This window comes from Centroberyx affinis, unplaced genomic scaffold (assembly GCF_046629955.1).
Source record: "Centroberyx affinis isolate AG114_WGS23_722 - 3 ecotype Tasmania unplaced genomic scaffold, CSIRO-AGI_Caff_v1 ptg007778l_1, whole genome shotgun sequence".
In the NCBI taxonomy this organism is placed as follows: Eukaryota; Metazoa; Chordata; class Actinopteri; order Beryciformes; family Berycidae; genus Centroberyx; species Centroberyx affinis.
The window spans coordinates 11,701-35,422 of NW_027283910.1; the positions used below are offsets into that span (position 1 = coordinate 11,701).

General features: G+C 40.5%; 1 protein-coding gene across 2 annotated transcripts; it reads right to left on the reverse strand.

Moving 5' to 3' along the window:
- Positions 1-6,969: 6,969 nt before the first annotated feature.
- On the reverse strand, positions 6,970-18,129 carry LOC139639819 (cyclin-T2-like). Of its 2 annotated transcripts, XM_071513970.1 has the most exons (9): positions 17,958-18,129; positions 17,237-17,318; positions 17,026-17,154; positions 14,210-14,270; positions 13,715-13,777; positions 13,256-13,301; positions 10,571-10,734; positions 9,353-9,423; positions 6,970-9,071 (listed from the first exon to the last, which is right to left on the reverse strand). In XM_071513970.1, exons 1-9 carry the CDS (start codon positions 18,113-18,115, stop codon positions 8,010-8,012), a joined length of 1,836 nt encoding a protein of 611 aa, XP_071370071.1. In that variant the 5' UTR covers positions 18,116-18,129; the 3' UTR covers positions 6,970-8,009. The 2 variants fall into 2 exon arrangements, 1 of the variants encoding a protein (XP_071370071.1); XR_011694884.1 differs by lacking the exons at positions 6,970-9,071; positions 9,353-9,423 and having other exon boundaries at positions 10,596-10,734; positions 12,925-13,301.
- Between the last annotated feature and the right edge of the window lie 5,593 nt (positions 18,130-23,722).

The window sequence follows — 23,722 nt, forward strand, 5'->3', positions numbered from 1 at the left end:
ATCTCTGTGGGGAAATTGGGTCATAGCAGCAGCAGAGGCAAGGATATAGATAAGAGAAAGACATATAGAGAGCACTGCAGATAATACAAGTAATTACAATAATCGAGTAGCTTATATTGAGAGTAATGGAGCAAATGAATAAAAATACAGCATCTTTGTGGAGAGATTTACATGTTTGAAGTGGCTGTGGTGATGTACATTGATAGTTATTCACATTATCAAGTACAAAGATGTGAGGACATATAGATATATATATGTATCTTTGGATATGCAAATATGCATTGTAATCTATAGATAGAGGTAATATATGTACTTATGAGGGGGATTAATTTGCATAGGTTTGATAAAAGAATCTAAATAAAATGTATGAAAAAGAGTAGTAAACTGGGATTAATGTTTGTCTGCATGTAATTAATTTGGTTAGTTTTCTGTGGCTTCGATGCATGGTGCAAAGGAAGGGAGTTGGTATCCAGTCTCAGTTGAGTAGAGTTGAGCAGAACTTCAAATATCTTTATGTCAAGTGTTTTCTTTCAGTTACTATGTATTTCCCTATATTTTTAATGGGGATCATTAACATAAGTTAGAAGCAGATAAAGTCAAGACTGCATTTTCCTGTTTCGTTCTGGTGACCAACAGCCAGAAAAAAATGGTGTTTCAAATTCATCCCTATTTCTTTTGGCAGCTATTCCTGATTTGAAGTATGAGTGTGCTTCCTGATCACTGGGTGACTGACTGATTGAATTTGACAAATTTCATTTAATAACACACTTACAGTTCTTCAGACAGAAGATATACATGAAATTAAAAGATAAAACCCCCCTGCTGTGTGTCTTGGTATGTAGACATCCTAAGATAAATGGTTTATCTGATATTATGCACAAATACGACAGTTTTAAAAAAAAAAAGTGGTTTTAGCAAATGCTACTAACTTTTTAAATATCTTTGAATCTTAATCTTGTACAGTCTGTTAAGGGGCTCAAACACATAAAAGGGCACAGATGATTTGGTGTGTTATCACTGTTGACAATGTGGAATTAATGAATGTATGTGTGACTGACCACAAGGCCATTGTTTATAACCTACAACCTGCTTACTCTCACCATTCTCACTCCATCGGCAACAAAGTTCTCAGATGCTATTCAGTCGTCCTCTTACTCTGCTACTGAATCTGATATTCTGCTGCGCAAGTGGTACGGAATTAGTAAACACTACTTGCTGAACCGTACTCGAGTTTATTGCACCATATGAAAAAAAATAAATAATCCGAGCTGAAAGCCTTACCTTGGCTCAATGGGCACACTACAACCTTGAAAAGAGAATGCAAAAAACATGAATGGGAATGGAACGCTGACCGACTGAAGAATACAATGTTATGAAAGACCCAAGGACCCAGGAAACTGTTGAAGATGCAAGAGCAGGATATTAATCGAATTAGATCAACCACTCCTTGAAACCCAGCTTTGATCCATCAACACTCAATAACTATAGACCCATCTCTAAACAGATGCTTTTATGAAAAGTGTTCGAAAAAGTTGTTTTTTACCGACTTTTTTTGAACAGCAACAGTCCATTTGAGAAATTTCAACAGGTTTTACAGCTTGACATAGGACAGACAGCACTTCTTAAATAGTAATTTAACACCAAACCCATTAGTGTAGATGGTGACATCACCTGGCACCAAAGATCAGCCAATAGCAGATGGCAATTTCAGTAGCATGCTTTTTACCATTAGATGGCAGGTTTTACACAGATACGGATTTGGTGTTTAGTTACTCTTTTAAGTAACTAATAACCTTCTTTTAACAGCAGATACAGCTGATTGCTCAATTTTAATCCTATTAGACCTACCACGATACTGTAGATTAACGAATTTTAATTGAACACTGTAAGCACTGGGTGGTTACCACCAGCTGTAATCTAGACTGGTTCATCTTCTACCTTTCCAATAGGACATTGTCCATAACCATTGGCAACTCATCCTCCTCCTCAGCTGATATCACCTGTGGGGTTCCACAAGGCTCAATTCTTGGTCCAATCCTCTTTTCAATGTTTTGTTCACCGCTACGCTGATGACACTCAGCTATACCTCCCACTGAAACCTGACCATCCAAACAGCCTTGACTCACTAAATAACTACCTCCATGATATATTAAGTGCTGGTTGTCCCAGAACAGGTTAAGAGGGCAGTACAGTCCAGTTTCTTTCAGTTGAGGAATATATAAAAAATCAAGGTCTTTTTATTTTCTGCAGATTTTTGAGGTTATCCATGCTTTTATATTTCTTGTTTAGACTAGTGCAACTGCCTTTACACAGGTCTTAGTCATACATCAGTCTCTCATCTTCAGCTTGTACAGAATGCTGCGGCTTGCATCATAATACTCATATTTTAGCATCTTTACACTGGTTGCCAGTCAGTTTTAGAATTGCTTTCAAGATTTTACTGATCACTTTCAAAGCTCATCAGGATCTGGACCTTGGCTATATTGCTGACCTTTTAACCCCTTATGAACCTGACCTACTGACTGTTTCTCAGTCTGGACTCAAGACGAAAGACCATTAGAGCCCCTAGATTCTGGAACCCAACCTGCCTGAGCAGTTCAGGTTAACCAAGTCTGTATCATCTCTTCTTAAACCTCTTCTTAAGATTCACTTTTATAGTCATTTTCATTTTGTCTTTTATCTTTTCTATTCCTCGTATCCTTTTTCTCTTTTATCTTTTAATTCCTTTGGACACTTGTGTTATTTATTTTTATTCCTTTTGTTCCATTTCAGCACTTTGTAAACTGTTTAAGTGCTATATAAATAAAATAAAAATAAGATAGCACTTTATTGATCCTTCTGTACTCTATTGATCCTGACTTTCCCCAAGGGGATCAATAAATAAAAAAATGTATTACTAGTAGTAGTATTAGTAGTACTACTAGTGGTAGTAGAAGTAGTGTAGTAGTAGTACTAGTATTAGGATTATTAGTAAATGCATTAGTATCATTATTGTTATTATTAGTAAAAAGTTTATCACCAAAAACATAGAGGAGTAAACTGAACAATTAGAGAGAAAATAATTATTAGGGTGAGGTATTTTTTGGTGTTGTGATTGCGGGGTCATTATGCGCTCCCTAATGAAACAAACCAACAGAGAGCCTCCATCTGAGCTGTAGCCGTTATCATCGCCCTTTAGAGAATATAAATAGGAAAACACTTCAGCGGCAGGCTAATTAAAACCAGAGAGGTCTGGATGAGGAGGCCAAACAACCCACACAGGTGGTGAACACATCTGTGGCTATGTGTGTGTGACTGTGTGTGTGTGTGTGTGTGTGTGAGGCACTGTAGAAAATGATGTTTGTTTGTGTGTTTATGCGCCTGTGTGAGTGTGTTTGAGGTAGCAATTCATGTTTTTGTGTGTGCATGTTTTTGTGTGTGAGGATGCAAACCCTTTGTGTGTGTGAGTGTGAGATAGAAACCTATGTATCTGTATGGTGATTTTATGTGTGCATGTGTATGTGTGTGTGTGTGTGTGCATGTGACAGGTAGAAAACGATGTTTCTCTGCGTTTATTTGTCTGTATGAGTGTGTGTTTGCGGTTGCAGTTCATGTTTTTGTGTGTGTGTGTGTGTGTGTGTATGTGATAGTCTCCGGGTGTTTTCCATTCATTCTCACACCAATGGCCTCAGCCTCCTCCGCTATTGGTTCCCTCTGCCGCTTCCACCGCTGACAGGAAGGACTTATTTGCTTTCATCTGACAGGACCCCGCTCAAATAGGCCATTGGTGCACCATAATTAGTTCAAATGTCGAAGTCGGTGAATTATTGATGATTAGGGACGAGTTGGGAGGAGGACATTTCATATTGACTGTTTTTTTTTTTTTTTTTTATTAAATCTGTGTCTTTTTAAAGGACAGCTGGTGCTCTGCGGTCCCCGCCGCGAACATGAATCTCTGGCGTTCGGGCCGCAAGAGGACGCATTAGCATCGGGGCGGAGGAATAAACCGGGGGGTAGTAAAGGGAATAATTACAGAGGGGAGGACTGTGAAAGCACGTCTTGTTTTGCTCTGACAGCAGCTAGCTTAAAGGAGCGCTGCGGAGGTTCTCCTGCCGCGTGGAAAGGGGGGGACACCTTAGCTGCGCGTGTCACCGGGGCGCAAACCAAATCTAGACCCCGTCACGAAGCCAGAGACTAATTTATGCCCCTGCCAATCATTTGATATAATTGCCCCGGTATAACGGCAGCCCAGTCCCCCCCCCCCCCCCCACCTCCACTCCTGCATTATCTCAGGCACTTAGAGGGGTTTCCGTCGGCTCCTGATTTTTCAAGAGAGACCTCTCAGACTGGAATGACAATGGAACTTTCAATGGCGTGTAATTACGCCACTTTTCCCCGCGCAATTTCCCGGGGAGATCTTTAGCGCGGAGAGCCGAACGCGCAGGTAGGAGCGCGCCGCACGCTGCTCCACAAAGACCTTTTTGATCAAAAATGACACTTCCCGGAACGTCTCCGAGCCGCGACTCTGAATCCCTTAATTGGATGGGATCGAGTCCAATGTGTCCGTGTGTTAAGAGCTGACGTGAGCATGTGATTCGCTTAGAGTGGGTTGGGAACGCCTTTAAATGTACGCCGTCAAAACCGGCGTCTTTCTAAAGGTGATTCAAAACTGCATCTTGCTTACTTTTTCTTCGATTCCTCTCAAAGCACAGGGAAAATGATGCAGGATCAACCCACATCAACCACTGACTGCCTGCACCTGCAGACCTTAAAGAGCAAAGGTAACACTGCCATCTAGTGGAAGTTATACATTAAAGCAGCCACAGATAAGAGACATAATGAGTTCAGACTGACATCTACTGCAGTGATTCTCAACTTTTTTTCACATCAAGGACCCTAACTTAGTCCATATTAGAACCACGGACCCCCATTTGATGAGATTTTGTCTCTCGGACCCAAATCTGAGAATGTTTTTATTGTCAGATATGATTTTATCCAGAATTCCATGACTATCTGTATTGTAGGTAGAGAGATAACAGAGAAACTATGATCAAAACAGTCATTCTTCTACATTCTCTAATTGTGTTAACTTCTTGTAAATGAAATAATGGTGAAGTTTATTAATTCATCAGTTTGCTGGGGACCCCCTGGAACCCCCTCAAGGACCCCTGATGGTCCCCGGACCCCACATTGAGAACCACTGATCTACTGTACATCTGAACCTGAATCTGAACTCTAACATTATTCCTGTCCTTCTGTTTCTCCCATACAAAGTAAATGGGAGTCATGCTCTGTCATCTGTTTGCATCCACAGATGATTTGTGATCCAGCAAAAGCAGTGTGATCTTTTAAATCTCTTCTTAAAATGCACTTTCATAGCTTTTTTTTCCAGTGTAATTATTTAACTGTCTTAATTGTCTTCTTCTTTTTATTATGAATTTATTTGCTGTTTTTAATGTATGATTATTAATTTGTGACTGTGAAGCACTTTCTAACTTTCAAAATGTGCTGTACAGATATACAAATAAAGATTATTACAAAGTGAATCATAATAACAATAATACATATTTGGTATTTGTGGTATTACGCCCATGCAGACCTATTATTCTATATTATGTATATTATATGCTACAGTTCTCTGGGCTGGACAGTGGCTTAATCCTGCAGAAAGCTGCTCATTTGATTCCATCCCAGTGGGTTTTAGCAGCCGTCTCTTATTCAGCTCTAGAGCTTTCTGAAAATAAACCATCACCTTCCCACCAGCTAGTGAGAAAGCACAGATGGTGAGTTTTCACTGAGGTCCTCCTGCTCAATTTCCCCATTGTCTTCCATACTAAAATTAGAAGGTAAAGCTTAACGACGGCGCTGGGTACAGTAGGAGGGTTCAAAATCCCTCTGAGGTTTATTGAAGGGACGTAATGTTGGGTTTGAGAGCAAAGAAAGGCAGAATTAGAACAATTTTAAAAAAGGAAAACATTATTCAAAACCTCTAACTGCAGCCTGGAGAAGAAGGCAGAGGAACATGCTGTGGGCTACATGAAATGCTGAAAAAAAGAAAAAAGAAAATCAGCCCTCCAGCCGGAGTGAATACTTCTTTTAGAGTTTTTTTTTATCATTGCTTTGGCTCAATTTTCAGAACAGAGTGTTAATGAGCTAAAAATGACTTGCCAAAATGCTGCTTGGATCCAATGTGTGAGTCCAAATCACAAGCTCGCTTCTCAGAATATACACTTCACATAGAAGTACAAGTTTCCAATGCTTATTATCAACTCAACATATATTTTTAACCATATCTCAAAGCGTGCTGGCCTACGCACGTTTGACATCCTCTCTCAATCTATCTATATAAATTAAACCACAATATCACTGGGACATATCACACTGTATCAACAAGAACACTAGAACTAAGGTTGAAAACATTTTGCTCATTGCTATTTGCATAATCAAAATATTTAGAAATGAATGTTGCATATTTCAAAATGCAGCATGGACTAAACTTCAGTAAGGAATGTCTATTTCTAATCTATTCTGCATGCTATATATGATTTTGGTCTTTTAAATGTTATTCTGTCAACTTTGAACTCAAAATCTGGTTTCAAGTGTTTAAGAAAAATACTTTGGAAAACAACATACAGTATTATGTGGGAAATTACATTAATGCTGCCTTAAGATGAATTAAGGTCAAGTCAGAAAATGTGTTGAATTGATAGTGGGTGCACCTGCTAATTTACTGTCCATTGTGTCTTTTAAAAAGAGAGCCTGGAGACAGAGGGAAAAGACCCACTAAACCTGAAGGAAAACACAGGATGACAGCTAGAGCATGTTAACCACAGCCTAAAAATAAAGCAAATATAAACTCCTCAAAACCTTGGTGGGCAACTCTTTCCATGCTTTCAAAGGTTTGCAATCAAAAACAAAGGATCAGTGTGTGTTTCAGGTTTACTGCTGCATGGCAGGCATTTAAGAAGGGACAAGGACAATGGCTGTGTTGTGTAAAAATCACTTTTACACCTTTATTTGGGCTCCCGATACACAAATCAAGGATATGTTCATCAATACAGAGTCTGCTTTAGGTCTCATAATACACTGAATGGAGGAAAGTTTGGACTGATGCAACAAGCCAACGGTTTTAATCAGAACTAGTCCTATATATACAATCTTATTTTAGAGGTCTTTATTTTCTGATGGTTAATAAGACATTTATCATACTGAATAGCGATTGACGACGTACAATCACAAGGCCTTTTCGCAATTTTAGCCGAGATATCTTAAATGCACTTTCACAGCAGATATAACGTAAACTTCATTTGTAGCTCTAAAATGGGTCTGCGCATTAAAGTTTAGAGGTGCGGCCTTGGGCGTCCCGTCGGACAGCTAATAGACAGCAAATGGCCTCTGGCTCACATTTGTGTTGTTTGTCGAACTATCATATACAATGCGCTCTTTGAAAAATAAGCAGACCATGTCTCCTAGACAGATAACCAAATTTCTGCCATCTTCACCAACAAATGGACAAAGTGATACATCTCCACAGATACAGGTAATAAACCCAAAGAGAGGAAGATTCTTTCTTATATCAAAAAAGTTCAAGACCTGAGTTTTTTTAGTGGAATAAAATGTCTTAACATACAAAAATGTACATACATTAATGTCAACTGTCTGTAAACTGTCACCATGGCTGCGAACACTAGCTATGTCTTCCCTTTTGTGATTGAAAACATGCACATCATTTAAAAACATAACAGCTCGCATTAAAAGAACAGATTTAAAATCCCATTTTTCCAATCACATATTCAGAAATGTCAACAAGGTTTGTTTTTTGTTGCAAGCTAGTAGCACACAGCTCTATGCATATATTTTTACATTTTTGACAGCTTTACGAGGATAATCAATAATCAGTGTGTAGACACGACTGAGGGTGATGTGGAATTCAGATAACTTAAGAGAAATAAATTCATTTTTTTTTCTATTAAAATCATGGTAATACCTAATTGTTGAAATCTAGACAACATTCTGGACCCTTGGGGGGGTTACAGGTTCATTCCTTGGGCACTTAGTAAGGAGTCCAGCATGTCAAAAGTGTCTTTGTAGTCTGTGTGTTGGCCGTTGGAACCCAGCATGCCGTTGGTTCCCTCGTGGCCGTGGCGCTCCACCATCATCCTCTGGCCGCCCTCTGAGGTGTAGTGGGACGAGCCCACGCCCCCCTTGGAGCTCCGGCCGCTCTTGGCCGAGTGGTGGTGGTGGTTGTGGCCGGCGGCGTCGGGGTGCGCCCTCTTACGGGACGAGCCGGAGGAGCCGGTGTCGCCGACGTGGCCGCCGGCCGCTCTGAGGGATAAGGCGGGGTTGTCCGTCGTCCCCCGGCTGTTTCCGCTGAGGGAGTAGGGGTGGGAGTGGCCGTGCTTGGGGTGGCGGTGGCCCGAGTGCTCTTTGTGCTTGTCTTTGCCGGGCAGAGCGCCGCCCGGCTCGGAGCCCCCGTGGCGCTCCGACGAAACTTTGATCCTCATCTTGAGCTCCTCGCTGCTGGCGGCGCCGTTCTCAGCGAAGGACGGAGGCAGGCGGGACTTTTTAGAGCTGGACTTCTCCCTCCTGCCGTCGCCCGGCTGGGCGGCCTGCTGCGGCTGAGAGCGTTTCTTATGGTGGTGGGAGGAGAGGGCCGGAGGAGGCGCGTACATGTCTGCGCCCTGCTCCTCCGCCCTGCCGTTCTGCAAAGCCAACTCCGCCGCGTGTTTCTCTCTGTACTTGTCCAGAGTCAAGACTTTCTGCGGCCGGGCAAAAGGCGAGGGGTTCGCACCGAGCTGCTGGTGTTTACTACTAGACCCGCCCGCGGCTTTGTGTTCGTGTTTCCCCGGCGTGTAGTCTGAGTGGGAGGCTTGGGAGGGGAACTGCTCATAGCCCGGGTCATCGAGCGGCTGGTAGGAGCCGTAGGGGCCCCCGATCGCGTCCAGGGAGGGCATCTCTCCGGAGTCTGACGTAGAGGTGGAGGGGAAGAAGGAGTTGGTGACACCGGGAAGGCTTTCTAACGAGGAGGTCCCCTGGAAGGCATTCTCCACAGTTGAACCATCCGTCTTTGGCTTCTTAGCAGCTTGTGTGGCCTACAGGACAAGGCAGAAATACAAGTAACCATGAGATGCTGTCATTTGATTGTCTCATATAAGCCTGAATGCTCTTACATAATATGACATACACTAGATAACTGTCTCTAAAATGACTGTGTGTACTTTTGTTAGCACAGGTAGTAGGTATAATGTATTTCTAAAATGTGGCTTAACTATTGCACTTTGTATTTGACAATTAGTACCAGCCTCTACCAAATCAAGCTATATGGATCCACTACTGGACTCAAATGGTGGCCCAACAACCATCTGTGACGTACCCTCCAGTTTCGTATCCTCTTTAGCCTGCTGGGCGTCTTTTCCAGGATCTGAAGAAACTCATGGGTCAGCTCTGAACAAGGAGAAGAAGAAAACCACGTCAGAGACCGTCGCTCTATTCTGAGGGCTTCAGATCATTTCTACAGAACAACTCAAAATTTTAATACCATTTGCTGATCAGGTATCAGGGCTGAGACTGCGATACAATACTGACGTGAAGGATAATTCAGGTTATTTTTTCCTAGTTTTTGCCATCATGATGATTGGGCCAAACAACACTCACACTGCAATGGGACCTTCCTAAATCCAATGTCTGATTATCCATTGCCTGAAATTTGTGTATATTGCGGTATTAGGTGTGTTATTTTAACTAGCATGAGCAAGTAGACTGCTGCTATGTTCATTGAAGGTTCTGTAAATACGAACTGCCAACTCTGAAAAAACATCACATCAACCTCCTAGTAGTAATTGGAACTAGGATATGTAGAATTTTTTCGTAGGCCGTGACATCTTCCACCCGGCATCACAAATTGTGTGTGTGTGTGTGTGTGTGTGTGTCTCAACACAGGCAGTAAAAGACTGCAGCAAATCCACCGATGGGGAAAGATCACAATTATCAGTTATATTTACACTAATACATCATCAATGGCAAGAATCAATGACATTCCCAAAAAGTAATATCTTCTGTAGTCTGTTTATGGTTGATTATAAATAAATAAATGCAAATGATTTTGGATGCGGCTGTTCGAACAAGTAAAACGCATAAAGAACGCTTTCTCAAACTGAAACCTTCTTCTGATTCGTTTGACATGACTTGAAAGCAGCAGAAGAGCAGCAGCAAGCAATGTAATCAAGGAAGTGTGTGAGCAATGCTAAAGAAGTATCAAACAGACTATTATAACAGAAATGTAGTGATAACTGTTCAAATTGCAGCTATTTAAAGATATGTGGAACTGCACTGCTACCTGAAGGTATGAACGCTCTACGGTGAAGTAAGTGATGAAATTTTCAGCACAATCAGTCATCATTGATGGCACAAACTGGGAAAATAAGGTCCAGGCTAAAAACAACCAGAATTATCCTTTAAGGCAGTGGGGCAAAGGTAATACTTACAAAAGCATCAGGCTTTTCCCTCCCTGGCAAATAACATTTTTTACAATACACAAATTAAATCAGAACCACTTGGAGAAGGTCAAGCAGAGGACACAAAAGCAGCTTACCATCCAGCAGCTGTAACGTTACTGTGCGGTCCAGGTACTCCCACCAGTGTTTGCCATCCGTGGAGACGGGGATCTCCCAGTTGGACCACTTGCAGGCCAGGTGGATGCAGACACAGGCAATGACTGTGGGCTTGTGCTGCAGGCAGAAGGTGGTAAGGTGCAGGCTGCGAGAGAGGAGACAAGAAACACAAGGAAAAATACAACTGTTAGCTGATGAGCACAAAAAAACAGCTTCAGATGGCAACACTACCATTAGACAGACACTATGCATACATTGTATTCACAAAATCTAGTTCTCATACACACCTGGATAAGGGTTAATGCACTTTCAATTCAACATATATATTGCAAATTGCAATTCACACCTTGGAGCCTTCCATTTCGGTTTCATTACAGATTGGATATCGGCACCTTTTAACTGTGAATTAATTTAACGGTGAATAAATTTCACTTACTGAATTTAAAGTGAATTGACCCCCACCCTGATACACACTCATGTTTGCAAAATTTCAGTGGGACCACGCACTACTGAGAAACAATCAATTCACCTCCTGAGGAATGTTTCCACCATCGCACACACACATCCTTACCTTACAAAACTGCCACGTTAAAGAAGAAAAACTACGTTTAGACGTGTTCTTACATGTCTGAATGACACCGAATTGGTTTCTGCTAACATTCACTTCTTCTGTTGGTCCGACTCCATTCATATCTTAATTGCGCAAACATAGCTTGGTCCCAAAATGTTTTTTTTTCCCCTGAACTTTATTTTCATACAGTTCCTTATACCAATAGATAATTAAACCTATATTGAGGCTCTATTAAGCAGTGTGTTCCTTCAATTAATTAAATTCTTCAAAAGTGATATTCTATTATATTGCTGCCAATAAATAACTACACATCCAAGGTCTGCTATGATACTCTGGCTTGTGTGTATTACATACACTTTACAGACAAATAATTCACTGAAGCACTACTTTATTATAAAGTTTTGATTCCATTAAAATTTGTGGTAAATTACAAAAAACAGTGTTTCTCAATCTCGCTTGAATAAAATGAACAATAAACCACAGTACTGTCAACTAATTAAAGATTCGGCAAACAAAAACAAAAAAATCTAATGTGATTTGTGTAGGATTTTCTTATTAATCAATGTGAAATTCGTCATGATAGCACATTCTAACTTGCACTAAATAAAGCAACTGTCACCATTACAAACAGCCCAAACAATCTGGTTTGGCTATTTATTTGGTCACATTTTTGAGTACTCTGGCTTGATTCCCTTTCAATAGGCAGTTAACTTGTAAGTTTCACATCAAAATCAGCAGGGAGGAAGGAAATGGAGATATGCCAACAAAAAGCAGGGTTATATACTGCTGATTGTCGTGATTCATTTAACATTTGAGAAAATCCTACATAGGACACTGAAATATGGGACCTTAAATAATGAAGATTGAGAAACACTGATGTTATTAACCAAGACAAATGATTAGGTTATTGTTGTAAATTTCTATAGCTAATTTCCTCTACACCCTGAATCCCAAACTACACTGCAAATTGGTGCTGAAATATGTAAAATGAAACACTGATAGCATTTGAGCATTAAGCCCATGGAAAATGACACAAATTTCAAGTTAGTTAAAAATCACATTCCAAATTTAAGCAAGAGATTTTAGTATCCTTTAATGTCTATTTTGCCACATTTGACATCTCATATCCAGGGCCCTGACTAAACCGTTTACAGGACATAAAGCTCAACTCAACAAAAAAAAAAAAAAAAAAAAAAAGAATAGACTAAACTAGAGGTTATCCATGTCCATGAACTCTTGAACTAAGAAAATCACACTGAAAAGATGCTCCAGTCTGCTGTCATTAGTTAGGAGTGGATGAAACACCCGGACTCATGTACCAAACTAGCATAGTCTGGGTGAAAGCTCTGATGATGGTAAAAAGCATGATGTTACGATAAAAACAAGCTGGCAACTCCTCATGTAAAGAGTGAGTCACGGAAATAAACAACTACAATCAAATCAAAAGCCTCTTGATGACTGGAAGGCTCTACTAAGAGCTCAGCAGAGGTCAAACTGCTCTTGACAGCTGTGTACCAAGTCTGCCAAACTTGTCCACCAAAACTTTTTAGTCTTTAAAATACAAATAACCTAATTTATGCATCCTTTATACATCATGCGTGTGTACACTACTTTGATCCTGAGATAAACTAAAAAAAAAAAAAAAACTACCACAAAACAAACATACATAGTTTGCAGTATAGTTTGGGGTTTCATTGTTAGCTCTTTTGAGGTAAAAATGTGCAAAAAGTCAAAAATTAAAAAAGTACTGTGACTCATACTTACCAGGACAATCTCTAAGTTTACATCTTTTCAATCTTTAGTGGCAATCTATATTCAGGCTACCAATTGTGTTTTTTTAGACATATGCACTCTGTACGAAGCAACCTTGAGAGGTATACAGCACCACTACACTCCACATTGTGCATTCAACCCCTATGTGCCAACACAGAGCCCGTGTACAATACACCGCACAAAGCAGCCAGGCCAGTACTTCCCCAGATGGGGGTTCCCAGGACCCTGGCGCAAACAGGGCGTTGGACACAGGAAGGGGGACCCTGCAGGACAGGAAGCTATAGTGTGCCATCACAGTGCAATAAGGGGACAGGATAACAACCTGTTGGTAGCCATGAAATAGGAAGTCTGTGCCAAGTCCTTGCTTGCTGTAAAAGGAGAGGAAGAAAATCCAGGTTACCACTGAGCAGTGCACTCAGATAGAAAAGCATTACTTTGCAATAACATTCATGTTGTACGGTTAGCATTTATGGAAAGTTAGATATATGAAATAATGTGACAGTACAATTCATGTAAGTATACAAATGAAAATTTCTGTTCCAAAATGAGATTTGCATTAGAAAAACTTTTCCATAATGATTGCACAAAATTAACAAATTGTGGAGCTTTTTAAAAGGACAGTACACAACACAAGTCCTTGGATGAAAATGACAGAACTTAACAGACTTTTTATTTTAGAGACAATGAATGATTAACTTCAGATATTTATTTTTTCCATTTTGGAAATGAATTCTTCAAGAGTAATTTTAAGTGAGAAAATAGCTAAGAAGGAAGCCTATACCTCGCACTAGCTGGGAACACCTCACAACATCTGTGTGCGGATGTTCAACTGTAATTTCAAAACCTGTGAAGATTGAATGAAGCCATTCAGCCACTGGTGCATGCACAATGTCAAAACAATAAGTGAATAGCAGAACTGTAGGGTGATATTTGTCCAAAGCACACACATCCACTTGCATTAAAAAAAGGAACAAAGGAAAAACCTCAGGGACTTGATCTGTTAAACAATTGAAAATGCACATCCTATACTTTCAATGTCAAGGTGCACATGTGCTCCTTTTTAAATGTTCTGGTTAGCATGAATTTCTTTTGATGAGAACAATGCTGGTAAAATGGTTGCACTGCAGAAACCAGCAAAGTAAAGCATTTCACAGCACAGTATCTTTACATGTAATAAATATCAACAGCAATCAACGCTTCCTGCATTAAAATACAATACTGTTACAATATGACAAATCATACAAAGTGTCCAAAACTGAAGCGGTGAAGCACTTACCCAGCGTTTGCAGCACTATTGTTTCTAGTAATACAAGTTCTTGGGCTTGCTGGTGGTATGCCTGAAAAATCAATTAATACTGGATTTATACTGTGTTTCTCAACATCTTTGACCAGATTGTTGATTTTACTATCAGCATTCCTACAAACCAATGGCATTAGTGATTTACAAAACTAAAGTGGCTCCTGGAGAGTTAATTGAGACTTAATTGTATAATTTGCTCCCATATGCATCGCTCTCTTATGTATGGAGAGAATATCATGCTAAACTCCATCTAAAATGGTACTCTTATAATGTGACCTTTTTTAAAAATCAGCAAATATTACATACCTTATACAACATCACTCAAGACCTGTTCTGAATCAATAAGATCCCCTGAAAAATTCTGCATGCATGTGATCCACAAGAAAATATATTTTTTTTCTGTTTGACTTGTTATGGCTTCCTCCTTTTTGAATTTGGTCCAGCCTACTGAAGGACAACGTCCTCACTACTGCCCTATACTGTTGGCACAAACGTCCCTTAAATTAAGACCGGATGCACAAGATTATCAGATGAAATGGTCTCCCTGTATGAAAGACACAGCTACAAAGGTCGCTTCATAAACAAAATGTCTGAAAAATGCTTCAGTTGTGGATGTTTTTCTCACCAAGGCCTCACAGCTTCCAGTCAGCCTTAGTGTAAGGACTTTACTAACAACCGTGTGGGCGGCAGTGAACACATTTTCTTTTAACAAGCCAAATGGTTAAAAAAAAGTTGAGATTTTATGGATGTGTGAACTGCTTGGTGGATCACACTGAATTTACCACTGGATCCTAACAACTCAGAAAAGGTCTTAAAAGGACAATTTCAGTGTGATTGGAGTTTTTGCTCGTTTCCTGCATTCTCTTACCGTTTTACATCACTGTAGAATGTTGCCAGTGTTTTATCACGTTATGAGATATTTGCTCTTTTCATACCGTTAAACCTTCTCCTAATTTATCAGGGTATAAAGTAATTAAAACATAACATTGCAGGGGGCTGGAGGGAACCTTCTTGTGACACCGAAATGTTGATGTGGTCACGGCAGCTCCACCTATACTGTCTCCCACTGACAGAAATTAAGTTGTTTACAAACTGTTCCATGTATTAGGAAGTCTGCAGCAATATGACATGAAGTCGTTTAATTTGTTTAGATAATCTCACGGCAAATAAGTTACAATAGCTAAATTCAAGAAGTTTGATGGCTTCCACTGGAATGGATAAATGAATAACGGTAGCTTACGTTACTTCACCTTATGTTGCATTATGTTATGTTAAATTTGAAGTGTTTCCATCGCTGGGCATGAAGTTTTTCATGCAAATCTCGCACACCACTTTATCTAAATTCGCTGGCTGTCCTTTTCATTAGGTCGATACCTGAAATGCTGCCAGGTTGCCGCAGTGGCATTTTTCTTCCGGACTAGGTCGGTCGCTCACACTTGCCATCTTTCGTCTCTAACCAGGTCACGTGCAACACCCTTACAGTTACACATGGTGAAACAGTGTAATTATTTCTCTGACCACACGGGCAGCGCTCACTGTGAATGGACAAATGGCTCGTAATTTGACAGTTCATTAGGGCTTTGTGAAACGACTCAGAAAATGGCACTCAGAGGGCGTTTTCACATTATAATCTAGTCTGTAGTCTGAATGAAAGAGGACCAAGACCGCTGTTTTTGGTCTGCACCCGAGTCCACGTCCGTTCATAAAGTTCACACCAAACGATGTAGGTGTGAAGGACACTATAGATAGATATGGAGCAGAAATATGCCGGTATTGAAATGGATATGTTATTGTGAAATACCTTGGGTTACCGTATTGTCATAAAACCACCCAATCCTAGTTGCGATTGACATAAGGCAGATCCTAACATAACTGCAGAGAACATTAGCTATTTGTTGAAAGTTTCATTTTGTTGAGGAAAACGTGGAAATCAAAGAAGCAGAAGTAAGATTTTAAGGTTTTAAAAGTTACTTAATTTCTCCCCCTCTGCTCCATTTACTCCAATTCTAAACTGACGTTGTCCACCACCGTTTACGGCAGTGAGGCACACAGGTATTGAAGAAGACAAGCCACATCATCATGTCTGTGGAATAATTTAAAATTGCGGACAGAAAGAAGTACGTGTAATGCTTGGAATGCAGGTATTTTTAGGGGTGTCAACAACAGAGCTGCTTTAAATGTTAGTGTAATAGAAAAGTATTTGTTTTTATACTTCAGCTTTTGAACATAGTAACAATGACAAATACTATTAAAGGTGCAGGCTATTTATTCTTAATGCAGTTATTAGGCTTATCTTTTTCTTGCTTGGTTTGGTTTTATTGGTTTTAGATCGAGCAGTAGTTCACAGCTGTTCAGTTGTTTAAAAAAAAAAGATTAAAATGTGGTATCAGGACTTGGTATCAGCAGATAATATTAAATGACACAGATCAGATACAAAAAAACAGTTGATCAGGACATCACTAGTCCAGAGTTGTTTTCTATGCCATTTGGAACTGAATGCTAGTGAATGAGTCCAAGAGGTTTATAAAATTGATTTAAAAATATCTTTCCTTGACCCTAGCATGTAAAAACTGTCACAATTGAGATTAAAGGGATGGAAAGTGTGAAAATGAGCAAAAACTCAAATCAAGCTGGAATTGTGCTTTAAGTGATGTTCAACAAGGTCTATCATCTTTACATAGAAAAAGGGCTGTAAGAGTAGTGATTGAGTTCAGCGCAACACTGTCTCCATAGGTTGAAATGAGTACAGGCATTCTATGAGACACTGTATTCCTCAGTCATACTGTACTTACATTGCTTTTAGTGTCTAGCGGGGCCTCTTGGGGGTTAACGCAAGCATGTGCCACTTTAATGACGTGTTCCAGCTTCCTGGGCTGCTCCTCTACTTTAGCTGCCAGGAACAAGGTGGTCTGGGAGATGATCTAGAAAGACAAACGGCTGAGTCAGTTTTTAATCAGATACAGCAGCAACAAAGGCATCAGATGATAGATGAGTGATACTTACATTTCTATGGAACTTGGTGAAGGAGTGAATCATATAAAACCTATGCATATACACTATAGCAGTATTTATAATCAATTGGGAGCTGAGAGTTAGAGTTAAGGCATAACAAAAGAAAGCATACAGTAATAAAGTGCAACATGTTATTTTATTTAGTAGCATTAACTGGAGTATATATCTTAGCACATTAGCAAGCTAACGTAAGGTGGACAGCTAGCAAAACGTGCGCCCATAAAACCTAAGCACCGGCACTAAAATATCACTCAGTATCTTCAACCAGTCGGCTAATTTCAGGCCTGCTTTGCAATATAAGATTAGATTTGAACAAGTGGCACTGGTATCAGTAAAATAGCTATCTGTCTCGTTAGATAGAAAGCTAACAATAGGAAAAAGGGTCAGCCGTCTGAAAAGACGAAACAATAGCTGGCTAGCTAGCAGGCCTCAATGTTGCTAGCTAACGTTAGCTATAAACATCAGAGGATACAAATGTCACTGCACGGTGTTAGCTAGCTAACTGGCATTTGTTATCACAGTGGATTCGTACTACCGCGTACTAACGGCCGTTTTCAGCAGTGTTTCATGTAGTTTAAGAGTAAAACAGCACAAGACTCCCCGCTGACAACGTTAGCCTTGGCACTTCGGCCTACCCTACCCTTTCTCTAAGCTAACGGTAACTTTAGCTAGCCCGTTAGCCGGGAGCTAGCCCGGCGTTCAGAAAGGATACACGTTGAGTCTCTGGCCCATATCTTGGATTAAGTTGGCGGCCTGCTGTCGGTAAGAAAGTTCCCTGTCAGATTCGACTCCACAGCGTCGAGACGGCGTATTTTCGAGCTGCTCCCGGGTAAAGAGCCATTTCGTAGAGGGTCCCCGGTGCACCGCCATTACGCTCCCACATCCAGACCCGACGGCGGTGGCAGACAACACGGGGGGCGGCGGGGCAGCGGAAGGACTAGATGCGCAAGCGCAGTTGATTTTAACGAGGTTCTTGATTTTCTAAACAGCGCCGCAGGTGGCCGATGGTGTAAATACAGACAGAGTCATTCGTAAACCATAATTGGGGGGTTGTGGGGTTACTACCTGACACTACGACGAAACTACGCTAGAGTGGATGGTAGCATAGATGATATAACGTTAGAAATATGATATCAGATAATAGACACCTGCCCCCCACAGACTGCACGATGTGTGTGAGCACAGAATAATCCACATTAAAATATATCATGATCAGCACTGTTATGTTTAGAAAGATTGTATGGTTTTGTATAGACGTGGAAATTCTCTAAAATTCCTATAGTGAAAATTTAGTATAATAAATCGTATAATATAATGTAGTTAGGTGTAGATGTATGTAGCTATATATGCATATGTACGTGCATGGGTAGGCTATGTATGTATGCATGTATATAGATATGTATATATACGCAGGGGTATATATAGGTGAATATCTGAATGTAAATGATCGTATCTATTTACCTATTTTTCATTTTTTGTTTAATAGGATTACTATATTTGTTTTCCCTAACAGGTAATATTAACGAGCAGAGAACACAGAAATCAAAGCCGTTGTGACGCCGTGAGAGTTCTAGACAGCAAGACACACATTTGTCCTCAGTCAGCAAATACAGTGTAATTCACAAATTGTTTCTACTACTAATTTATCGACGTTGTCCTCTTCAGTGGTGATATATCATCAACTACAGTATCGTTTCAGACATGAAGAAAAAGGATAAAAGAAAGAAGGTAAGACCGATTGATAATCTTCACCAGGAGACACCTTTTGGAAGATATTTCATCCAGATCTGCTAGTTTTTCTTTCATTTCTTCATATTTTGTTTAAAGTTTCAACAAATACGATTAAATCCAGTGTTACAAAGGAAATGACGTTTCAGACAAAATAAGTTCATCTGTGACTAATTGAATATATTTTCCTTTTTAGAAAGAAATGCAGGTCTCCCTTTTACAGAGAGCAACCAGCCAACCGCCCTCTGTAAGTACCTGCTTCACTCAAGATATAGGAAAAACAATCCAAAAATTCATTGAGGAAATACCTGGGATATCTTTTAATTAACATAAATAAAGTAAAGGATTGATTTCATGATTACAGTGTGGTTTCTATTCAGACTGGGACCTGAATTTTCATTTTCTCACCCTGGGCCTCAGAATACTAAAACATATTACTATTCTTTTCATGGAAGTGCGTCTCTGACCCATCCGTGGCCTGGCCCAGTGTTTGCAGACCAAGTTATATGACTGGTAGACTTTGTTGACTGAAATATTTCTGTACTCAAGGGTTCCAGTTTGGCCTCCAGTCAAGGCCAAAGGACAGTTGAGGTCACAGTTACTCTGTAATAGTAATAGTAACAAACACACAAAGTATCTTTAACTTAGAGGATAATTTAGGATCAAAATGTGAAATTATAGGTGACATGTGAGAGCCAGTGGACTGTGGTTTACAATTGACCATTTTAAATGTGACCCACAGGCTTCCAGCACAGTCCTGAAGGAACTCAGACGACCCATTCTGGTGGCTGAAGCTGGCGGGAAGCCGGCGTCAGAGAGCAAAGCCCTGATGAACCTCCACATCGACCCCGGGAGTGGATCTGTGAGTGAACAGAGATCCGGGGAGGAGATGATCGCAGGTGATCGCGGCGAGGATCGACCTAGTGGCCGTCCTCTTGAAGCAAGACGCCATTGACGAGGAACGCAGGAAGACGGAAGAAGAGATGAGCGAGAGAGACGAGCAGATCTTCAAGAAAGTCTCGAGAAAGAGCGGAGAGAGGCAAAGGAACAGTGGGAGAACTGGTGTCAAATCAGAGAGGAAAGCGTCGTCACCTTGCTGGGCAAAATGGAAGAGGAGTGGGAGAAGAAGGTGAGCCAGGTGGAAGAGGAGATGAAGGTGATCGCCAGCTTCGTGGAGAAAATGAAGGCTCTTGAAGAGGAGGGTGCACTGACCCAGAGCCGGCCGAGCCACAAAGACAGAGAACGGAAAGGGAGAGCGAAGAAATGGCAAAGCCGATGGGGGAGGGAGATGGCTGCAGCAGGCGGAGGAAGAGAAGAGCGAGCTGGAGAAGGTGTGGCTCGCCAAAGAGGAAGAGTGGATGAAGAACATGAGCGCAATGGAGGAGGAGAGGAGACTCCAGAACGCCCAGATTCAGGTACGCTGGATTTCAGTGTTTATTGAGAAAAAAATAAGGATTCTGTTGTTTTGATTGTGAAGTGTCTTATCTTTTGAGGTTGAGCAGATCCTTTGGAGGTGAAATCAGAATCGATCATCTCTCTCTTTTCAGGAACTCACCAAGAAAAAAAAGGGGAGCTTCTGGAGCAGAATCTTCCGTCGCAAGAAAAAGACAAACAGCAGCGACGATGGGAAAGCGGAGATCTCTGCCCATCTGGTCCAGGCCGGACAGCAGTAGACCGCCCTTTCTTATTTCACCCCACCACCCTCCGCCCTTCCCCTCCTTCCCTCCACCTCACCTTCCCTTCCAACCCCTCCTGGTACGACTCCATTTCGGTCATGACGCTCCAACTGTCGACTCCTGTGGTTCCACTTTGGCTCCTTCAAGGCGTCGGGCTTCACACCGGCCCTCGAGCTCCCACTCCACTCCGGGCCATGACTTCACCCTGGCAGTGAGGGACAAAGTGGAAGACCAAACAAGATGGCTGAACAGTGAACTTGAACTGGACCGTAAACATCTAAAAAGTCCTGTTCACAGTGTTATGGTGACAAGACACACCGCTGCCTGAAGAACATCCCCGGGCCATGTTGCCATTCAAGCCATCTATTGTAAATATTGTAAATAGTTCATTGAAATTGCTACAAATATAAATAAATACAGTGGCAGTGCAAATAAGCATGAGCTGACAATTTTTATTCTCCTATGAAAACTGAGAAGTCATTTTGGTTTCATAATGCCATGTGGTCAGATACACAACACATTTACCATGAACTGTGTTTTTTGTCTAATTTTCTAATCTCATGTCTCAAGTAAAAACCCAATTTTTAAACACCATACGAAACCATCTGTCTTGTTTGTGTATGATGACTGTGCATTCCTCCCTATTCAGTGATACAAGTTAAAGGCATTTGCCCAGAATCGCAACTTACATTCTTAGGTTAAAAAAAACCCAATAAATATTTTAGTGTAAATTTGTTTGCAATAACAAACTAAACAGTTTTCGAAGGGAGAAAGAAAAAGTAATTCATGTAAATGCAGGGACACAATGATTCTTAGACCCTTGTTCACTTTTACTGGTTTCCCCCAATGACATCATACTGCCTGAAAGTAATTTAAAGCAAACAAAATCACATAGTGAAATATTACAATGCTTGAAAGACAACTTGACAATAAGATAAAGGATATTTTCTAAAAGAATAAAAGTAACAAGAGTAACAAGAGTAAGGGAGTAAAACATACTGATGTAGCTCACTATATGTGTGATTTTCTAATGGCCCAACATCCATTGGTAAAGAATAGTATTTTCTGTGCGTCCTCTGGCTGGGTGCACCTTAACCACTCTGCCACAAGGAGATCGCATTTACAGTCAGTACATGGTGAAATCCCTTAAGATACATGGGGGGTGAGTCATAAAAATAGCAATTACTACACTGTCTGCAATCCAAATTTCATTATGGCAATAATACAAAAAATAATTGACAAATTCCTTTGAAATGAAGATTTTGCCGTATGTGTCTCTCGCCCCAGCCACACCAGGAGGATGCCATGGAAGCCGAGATGGAGTCACTGGATTCCCAGCAGCAATAGAGATTCATTACACTTTTCTAAATATGATGCTCTATACATATCTTGTGGAAATACGTGTGAGAAGTTTGTAGGAAGAGTTTGAACTCCTTAAATAACACTGTTCAGACTCTATAAACATCTGAGATAGGGTTTTCAGCAAATTGCAGTTTCACAATGTAAGATAGGCTGAAAATGGCTCATGGACCGATGGCATTTACTGTACCAGTTCCTGAGGTTTCAAGGAAAAACAAATCATCTTCCTACCACCATGTGAACCTACAGAAGGAACACTTTTCTGTGAATTTCCAGTCCAATTAACCTGCAGAAAGAGAACGAGCACCCTCTAGTTTTAGAGGGTAAAATCCTATTGACATGCAAGAGATGTATCAAATTAAGCAATGAATTTGAAAGGAAATTATTCAAAATGCCCAACTAAAACCTTGAGTATGGACATCTGATATGAAGCAAGGGGATGGATACTTTAGATATTTGCCATCATTGTAATTTACATTCACCTAATTTTACTGTATTACCTTCCTCTTCAATATTGTACTCTTCATATAGTTCAAGCTACTATAAGCTAAAAGGGCTTAAACTAGCCTGAAGGGCATTTATCCACAGTATTTCCATTAGGCTGTTCAACCCTGTTGCACATGCCCTACCTCTCGTCAGCAGTTTACATTAATCAGCAGTGAGCATCAAAGGCCACATGAATGTTTTCATCCTCTCCATAAAATCATAACACACCTGCCTCCTTCTCGTATGCAATCTGTGCAGATAAAATATTTGGGTGAAAGTGGATATTTCAGTAAACACGAGCTATTGTGTATAAACCAAATGGCATAATACTGAAATACTAATACTGAGTCCTTGTGTAGCTTGAATAGAAACATATTATTTCTTAGTTGCTGGCAAATGGAAATTGAAACTATGATAACTGTTTAATGCCACATTGCATTTTATTTTATACCTGTCATTTTTAGATTAGATTACATATTAATCTCAGTGAGAAGTCAGAAATTGCAAGTACATTGTATTTTCTCCCTTGAAAGGATATGTACATGCCACTGTACAAAACCCTCCAGAAATTAGTTTTTAAAAGCAGATTTTCAAAAACTGTGTCTGTGCACACTGCTGCACTCAAGTCCATTCATATCATTTGCCACCAAAATTTCCAAACCTCTTTTATAGACAACATTTCTGTGGACAGCTGGAGCAATGAACGATGACTGTGTGGACATTATTATTTGGTCGATATGATAAATGATGAGAGCCAGGTCACAGCTTAGAGGGAAGGGAACATTGGTCCTTGATGGGTTTTTTTTTTTTTTTTGGTGGAAGCTATGGCTTCCAAATAAATCTGTCAGTTTTTACTCAGTCTTTCATCTTCATCATGATCATAAAAACAGTGCCATGAAATGCCATACACTGCCATGCTGAACTGATGCCCATGCAGGACAGTGGAGCCTCCTCTGGCCTGCATTACTGACTTTCTACCACTAAATGGAAGCAGAGATCCAGAACTGAAGTGAAGTCCTGTGATTTTAGCAACCTTCAGTCCTAATAAAACGTCTAGACAAGTGTAGACAAGAGTTTCTGCTACAGTGAAACTCATTGGCACCACTATTAAAGAATAACACAATACAGTTAATGGGTTTTTGACAAAAGAGAGGATAGAGCGTTGGGTTTGTGTGTGTGGAGGCATTGCAGGTGTTCTCTGTTTGGTGCTGTTGAAAGGAGAAGGCAA

What these genes read in the sequence shown, in the direction of transcription:
- LOC139639819 (XM_071513970.1), bottom strand. Translation starts at nt 18,115, where the DNA reads ATGGCGGTGCACCGGGGACCCTCTACGAAATGGCTCTTTACCCGGGAG. An exon ending in AATAGTGCTGCAAACGCTGG is followed by an intron (nt 13,778 to 14,209) that starts GTAAGTGCTTCA and finishes CAATCTTCACAG; the next exon opens with GTTTTGAAATTACAGTTGAA. An exon ending in AGAGGATACGAAACTGGAGG is followed by an intron (nt 9,072 to 9,352) that starts GTACGTCACAGA and finishes CTTGTCCTGTAG; the next exon opens with GCCACACAAGCTGCTAAGAA.